The sequence below is a fragment of the Megalobrama amblycephala genome, linkage group LG2, assembly GCF_018812025.1.
Source record: "Megalobrama amblycephala isolate DHTTF-2021 linkage group LG2, ASM1881202v1, whole genome shotgun sequence".
NCBI classification, from domain to species: domain Eukaryota; kingdom Metazoa; phylum Chordata; class Actinopteri; order Cypriniformes; family Xenocyprididae; genus Megalobrama; species Megalobrama amblycephala.
Genome location: NC_063045.1, coordinates 2809478 through 2816158, shown reverse-complemented (window position 1 = coordinate 2816158; position 6681 = coordinate 2809478). Strand labels below are relative to the sequence as shown.

The 6681-nt window shown below is 35.0% G+C and overlaps 1 protein-coding gene across 2 annotated transcripts; it reads left to right on the top strand.

The window, feature by feature from the left end:
• Positions 1–3891: 3891 nt before the first annotated feature.
• On the top strand, positions 3892–5471 carry LOC125262797 (NAD(P)(+)--arginine ADP-ribosyltransferase 2-like). Of its 2 annotated transcripts, none has more exons than XM_048181676.1 (3): positions 3892–4140; positions 4397–4478; positions 4550–5471. In XM_048181676.1, the coding sequence occupies exons 2-3, from the start codon at positions 4428–4430 to the stop codon at positions 5309–5311; spliced, it is 813 nt and encodes a 270-aa protein (XP_048037633.1). In that variant the 5' UTR covers positions 3892–4140; positions 4397–4427; the 3' UTR covers positions 5312–5471. The 2 variants fall into 2 exon arrangements, with proteins under 2 accessions (XP_048037633.1, XP_048037632.1); XM_048181675.1 differs by having other exon boundaries at positions 3983–4140; positions 4400–4478.
• The last annotated feature ends 1210 nt before the right edge of the window (positions 5472–6681 follow it).

Genomic DNA, 6681 nt, shown 5'->3' with positions numbered 1-6681 from the left:
CTGCAAGGAATCAATCCACATGTTGTGAATCATGATATATTCACTAAATTAAGTAATTTAATCCATTTGTATTCTAGTTTTTATAATTCCCTAGCAATAAAGTAGGACACACCAGTGACTTCAACTAAAAGCTTCATATGAAAATATGATTTTATAATTAAAATATCTGATAACTGAAAAGAGATAGTGGACTTTCCATTGGCCTTTCTTCATTGATCTTCAGGAAATAGAAAGAAGGAAGTCAAGTGATGTCATCAGTGTGATTTTTTCTTTCAAAATAGAGATTTTTGTTAAAGGTAACACCAGTGACACAACACCAGGGACCACTACATTCATTAAAAAATTTATAATATTTATTTAGCATTTGGTTTTTTTATGTCATTTACATTATATATTTGATAGTTGCATACATTATTGTATTTAAAATGGTAGAAAAACCTGTTTGTGAGCTCAAAATAAAGCACTTTCCCTCTGTACATGACTGTGGGGACGAGCACTTCTGTGGCGCTTGAAATTTTTATAATTAATTAAAAAACAAATATTGCCACATTGATGGCTCAACAAGGTTTCATTGTTCAAATAACATATTGTTTCATATTAAAATATAAAAAATTGTAATCCTAAAGTGTTTTTTAAGTGTAATATTTCTGTAAAGTCTAGGACAGAAAAGTGGACGTTTCTGTAGAATGACCCTAATACAAAATTTGTTGCCATATAGCCTGAAGTGCACCTTCATCTACAAGTCAAATTTTTAAAATCATTGTTTTATAATGGTGTAGTTTAAAGTCATATTCATTCCTTTACAGATATATAACACATTAAGAAGCACACCCTTCTGCATCTTAAAAATGATTTACACGTCATTTTTCACTTTAACTCTGACAAAGCTTCAGCACCGTTCTTGTTAAAACCACATTGTAAGCGTTAGTGCCAAAGTGCACAGAGAAACAAAACCACAAAAGTTTGGTTATCACCCTATCAAAACCTATGGGGGTGTCGTGTCTTTTCTTCTAAACATGTTATCATGATGACTTAAATTAAAATAAAACTAACTGTTTTCTGAAGTTTTGATCAGTATTAAAAAGGGATTCAATTATTTCTGCAGCGCACATATTGAAGTTCTCTGCCCTGTTCCTCACAGCTCTTACTCTTTCCAAAGCATTATAGGAAATGTGTTTTTAAAGCTGAACGGCATAAACAGTGATAAATAAGAATGAACTGAATGATGCATTTGTGAGTTCTGCAGAAATCTGGAGAAAGAAATATGCACATTTCGGTGATCATAATCTGGTGTCAACCCTATTTCTGCTGGTACTGACATGAGAGGAACATAGAGTTTGAATTTAATTAAGTTCACTGAACAATTTAACACATTTGTGAAATATACGCAAGATTATGACTCATCTTAAACAGAGAGCAACTTTGTATGAATCCACAGGCCTTCACAGGTGTTGCATTGTCAGATAAGTCTGATGCATCACGATTACTTTAGCTGTATATTGATCTCACAGTGGCTCAAATATGTTTCTGAATGTGAAAATGTACTTTGTGGCACCACAAATCTGAAAGTTTGAATCTGAAAAAAATAGGCTACTTTGGGCTCATTTGTATCTCGTATCTTGATCATAAAGCAGAAGGTTTTGGAAATGTTTCTTGCGACTAATAAAATATTTCTTGAAGCCTAACTGAAAAGTGCTGATTCCTCCTGTCACGGAATGGCACAGAGACAAGAGGGTAAGATCCAAGTGCAGCTTTTTAATGTAATCTAGTCACGTAATCCAGGCAAACAAGGGTCAGAGTCCACAAAACAGTCCACAAAAACAAAGAAAAACACAACAGAAGCCGGTGACATAAAGTGAAACCACGATAACAAAAACAGAAACAAACTCAGTATAAAAAATAGCTGTGTCCCAAATTCAGGGTCCGCGCACTTCGAAGTGCATGAAAGGGGTGGGGTTTTGGAGTGGAGGGTTGCCAGGTCTGGCATCCCAAATGTAGTGTAATCACAGCACAAGTGTATAAGTATCCCAATCCCAGACATGGCAACAATGAGCCGAGCGTCGTTACATGGCTAGCGGCTGACAGACAGCTGACAGTTGACGTTTATGTGTGCATTTTAAAGTTTATAGTTTTGACATGCTTCACTGCCGGCGAAGACGGGACACTGGACCAAAATATGTATGGTTAAACCGCGTGTAGACCGCGAAGTGTCTTGAGATGGGAGCTTCATTCCACTGGGAAACGGAGAGGGTGCACTTGAAGTCGCTCTCGAATTACGTCATCCCTCCTCGCGCCGCGGTGAATCGCACTTCAAAGTCCGCTTTCCCCCCACTTTTCTCAAGAACAGAATACAGTGCATAAAATGTGTCGATATAAATATTATTTAAATGTCACTTTGTCAATGAAACAGCCTAATTTCTGTACAGCTTATTTTTGTGATGTAAGTTAAAAATGAAATGCATAAGTTATACATTATGTTTGTAAAGTAATTTATTTGTAAATGAGCCAGAGTAATTTCTAATTACTATAATTTCTGTTCGATCATTTTTTTTACGCATGTTCACGTCTGTAAATAAAAGAATTGTTCTGTTCATTGTTTATTTCTTTTATGCAACTTATAATTTTACATGAAACATTTTACATATACAACATATACAATCATTTTTTCATCATGTAAATTAAATATTTTTACATTAAAATAGGCTACATCGTTCTATACATTACATAAAGTACCTTTACAACTGTTTACAACAGAACTTAGGTTGAACATCATAAACAACGACTGAGATGGAGTGCAGTTGAATAAAATCCTAAAGTACTGTACTTTAAATTCAGACTTAAATACAGAGTAAATGTATAAATATGAATGTATATATTTTCACAGTTAACATAAATTTAACATAATTTAACATAAAAAGCAAACAAGGTTAACTAGTTGCTAATGATATAAAACTAACATTACATAGTTTAACCAAACATATTTTGGTCCAGTGTCCCGTCGTCGCCGGCAGTGAAGCATGTCAAAACCCAATGAAAGTCATAAACTTTAAAATGCACACATAAACGTCAACTGTCAGCTGTCTGTCACACAGCCGATAGCCATGTAACGACGCTCGGCTCATTGTTGCCAAGTCTGGGATTGGGATACTTTTACACTTGTGCTGTGATTACACTACTTTTGGGATGGTTTTGTTGCGCAGACCTGGCAACCCTCCACTCCAAAACCCCACCCCTTTCATGCACTTCGAAGTGCGCGGACCCAGAATTGGGACACAGCTATAGACAGACACTAATAACATAATACAAAACAGCTGGGTGCAATGAAGTGCTAATGAGTCCAGGAGGTGTATTATGGGCAATGTAGTCCGAGTGATGAAAACCAAAAGTCCAGGTTGGAGTGCCCTCTAGTGGCAGACAAGGGCACTCCCAGTAATGATCATGACACCCCCATATGAGGTGTTTAATATTAAAATAAATCAGAGAATTAAGACAGGACCGAACTGTAAATAATCATTCAATGCATTTCAAATGGTGAGGTTCTTCCATTATAATAATGACATTTGAAAGCTTGATTGATTCTGAATGATAATCAGTCTTTACATGTTTTAAGAAATACGATGCTCACATCAACACTTTTGTCTGTGAAGCATTGTAATAAGACATTATACTAATATTAAACACTTTTATGTTATCTGAGAATGAGTTCATGAGGACTTCAACAAGTTACAGAGGACAGGAAGAACATAAGTTTATTAATGCATAAATCTACACATTTATGTCTTTTTTTTCAGAGTTAGAGTTTGGATTAAAGATGATTTCATTCATAAAAAAAAAGTACCATTATGTACCATTATTACAAATTCTGAGGAGATCAGGTTGGAAAAAAGGCATTCATCTTGGGCAGACAGGAAAAAGGTTGTCCAGTGTGAAACCACACGTAGGCCATCACAATCACACTATTAACCCACACACATTATCAGTGATATAAAAAAGGCACCTCACTCCTCACTTAGTCTGAAGAGTCATTGTCTTCTGGCTGAGAACGACTGACTTTCCGATCTTCTCTTGTCGTTGCTCCTGAACTCCTGAAAAATAACGAAAAGCAAACTCAGAAACAAAAAGAGACAACAGTATTTTCAGGTAAGTTTGGGGTTGAAGTAAAAGATCATGATAAAACTTCCATCAGTGTAATAATAATAATAATAATAAGATTTTAGTGATTTTTTTAAAAAATACTTTTGTTCTGTCAAAAATTCTAGTTATACGAACTTAAAACTGCATTATAAAAGAAGTTGCTAATCTATGTACATATTCCTTCCCATTATATTTCGAGTCTGATTTAGTATTTGTGAAAGGCTGTCGTGTTTGTGGTTGTCTTTCATCATCTGTTCTTCAGTAGATCATCAGAGGGACTTTACTGAATCAAGATGCTGCTGATCATTGAAGCTCTTCTTCTCATTTTAGCTGCTCTAGGACAGGTAAGATTGTGTTCTTGAATATTACAGATATGAATATTGATGATTGATCATTATGATTCCTGTTGCTGCAGGATCACAGAGCTGCTGCTTCTGTTGAAGGACAGATATTTCCACTGGATATGGCACTGGATTCTGTTGATGATCAATATATGGGCTGTAGAAAGAAAATGGAAGAACTGGTGGAGACAAAATATCTAAAGAATGAACTCAAAAAATCACCTGATTTTAATACAGCTTGGAAAAAAGGGGAAGATTTTGTCAACAACCGAAATGATACAAACTTGCAAAAGAATCATGCAATCGCCATTTATGTGTACAGTGATACTACTGTATATGAGTACTTCAATCCTGCCACTCGTCGTGATAAAGAGCGGTACAAACACAAGACATACGAATGGTATTCACTTCACTTTCTGTTAACAAATGCAATACATATCCTGAAAAAAACACAAAATCAATGCTATTCAACTTATCGTGGTACAAAAGTTGAATTTTATAAGTATGTTCTGAACAAAGAGATTCGTTTTGGCTCATTTACATCCTCCTCTCTTGATATTAAAGTAGGACAACGTTTTGGAAATGTGTCTTGTTTTGAAATCCACACATGTGAAGGTGCTGATGTGACTAAATATTCTAAGCTTCCTCATGAGAAAGAGGTGCTGATTCCTCCATATGAGACGTTTAAAGTCACTGATGTCAAAACAAAAGAAGAGCAGAAAGATCTCTGGTGTGACACTGTGTTCACTTTGGAAAGCACTGGAACAAGAAGTGACCTGAACTGTGCTCTGTTCAAGAAACCACCCAAGACCAAAACAATGTACTATGTGCTTTGAATTTACATTATACAGTCATGTACATCAGCATTTGTTCCTCTTGGTTTAGTTCATTGATTATTTGTCAGAAAATGCAATTTGTTTAATTTCAAAAAAATTAAATAAAGTTATTTTAAGTGACCCAATTCAGTGGCCTCAAAGTGATTTTATGGGTCTCTAATTCATTTCTTTATTTATACTTACATCTTTTTGCATCATATTACTGAACAATTTTAGTGCTTTCTGTCTATGATTTACCATATGACCTTCTGAGTGCAATGCAGCTTGCAGAGATCATATTTTATTAACACACTATAAAAAAAAAAGCTTTTGCTTCTTGTTGAATTTAATTTAAATTGTTTGAAAAAGATTTTTTAAATATAAATTCTACTTTACCTACTTAATCATGTTGGCGATGTTGGAGTTTTTGTGGTTTTCATTTTGCAGAAGAGAAGCTTGTGGTTTTGTTGTGAGTGGCTTTACTCACTTTTAACACGGTGCTTTATTAAATCAGCAATAGCTGCTAAAACCTGTGCAATGATGAGTCTCTTCTTAAATGTTCTTCTTAAGTGTTCACCCCCTTAACATTCAGTGAACATTCAATTGATTAGGCTTGTTCAACAAAAATATTATTTGTTCAAATGCACTTATTCTAGTCTTCTTAGTTCTTATGAACTTTATTTGTGTGGGAAATCTGCTCACTTTGTTTTTAAAAAATACACAAGGTTTTATACGTGATGCCTATACGTACTCATCTTAAGCAGAGGAAACTCTGAGTTTGATCTGCAGGAAAACACAGGCCTTCACACTGTGAAGTTCAGGTGTTGCATTATCAGATTAACCTGATGCCTCACGATTAATTCAGCTCTATATTGATCTCACAGTGGCTCAAATATGTTTCCGAATGTGAAAAATTGACTTAGCTCACAAATCTAAAAGTTTGAATCTGAAAAAAAAAAGGTTAATTTGGACTCGAGCACCGATGGTGTGAGGACCGTATGAATTGCTCAGTCAATTATTATTCTTCTCTGAAATTAATCACATTTTTGATGGCCTAAACATGCTCGAGAACTCATGAAACTTTGCACACGTGTCTGAAGTGGTGAAAATTTGGAATGGGTTTCAGAATTAGGTGTGGAAAAATGGCTTGATATATATATATATATATATATATATATATATATACACAACATTTCAATTAAGTGCCCTTCGCACTACATTTCACGTACAAGTATGAAATACGGCAGACACGTGTAACAGCCCAATACCTACAAAAATGTCCTTGGGTGCAAAGTCTGATAACCCAACAGGAAGTGAGATATTCTGAATTTCTCTGCGGAATTCTTGCAGTTTTTGCAAATTCCACACATTGTATTTTAACAAACTCCTCC

What these genes read in the sequence shown, in the direction of transcription:
- LOC125262797 (XM_048181676.1), top strand. Translation starts at nt 4,428, where the DNA reads ATGCTGCTGATCATTGAAGCTCTTCTTCTCATTTTAGCTGCTCTAGGA. An exon ending in TTTTAGCTGCTCTAGGACAG is followed by an intron (nt 4,479 to 4,549) that starts GTAAGATTGTGT and finishes CTGTTGCTGCAG; the next exon opens with GATCACAGAGCTGCTGCTTC.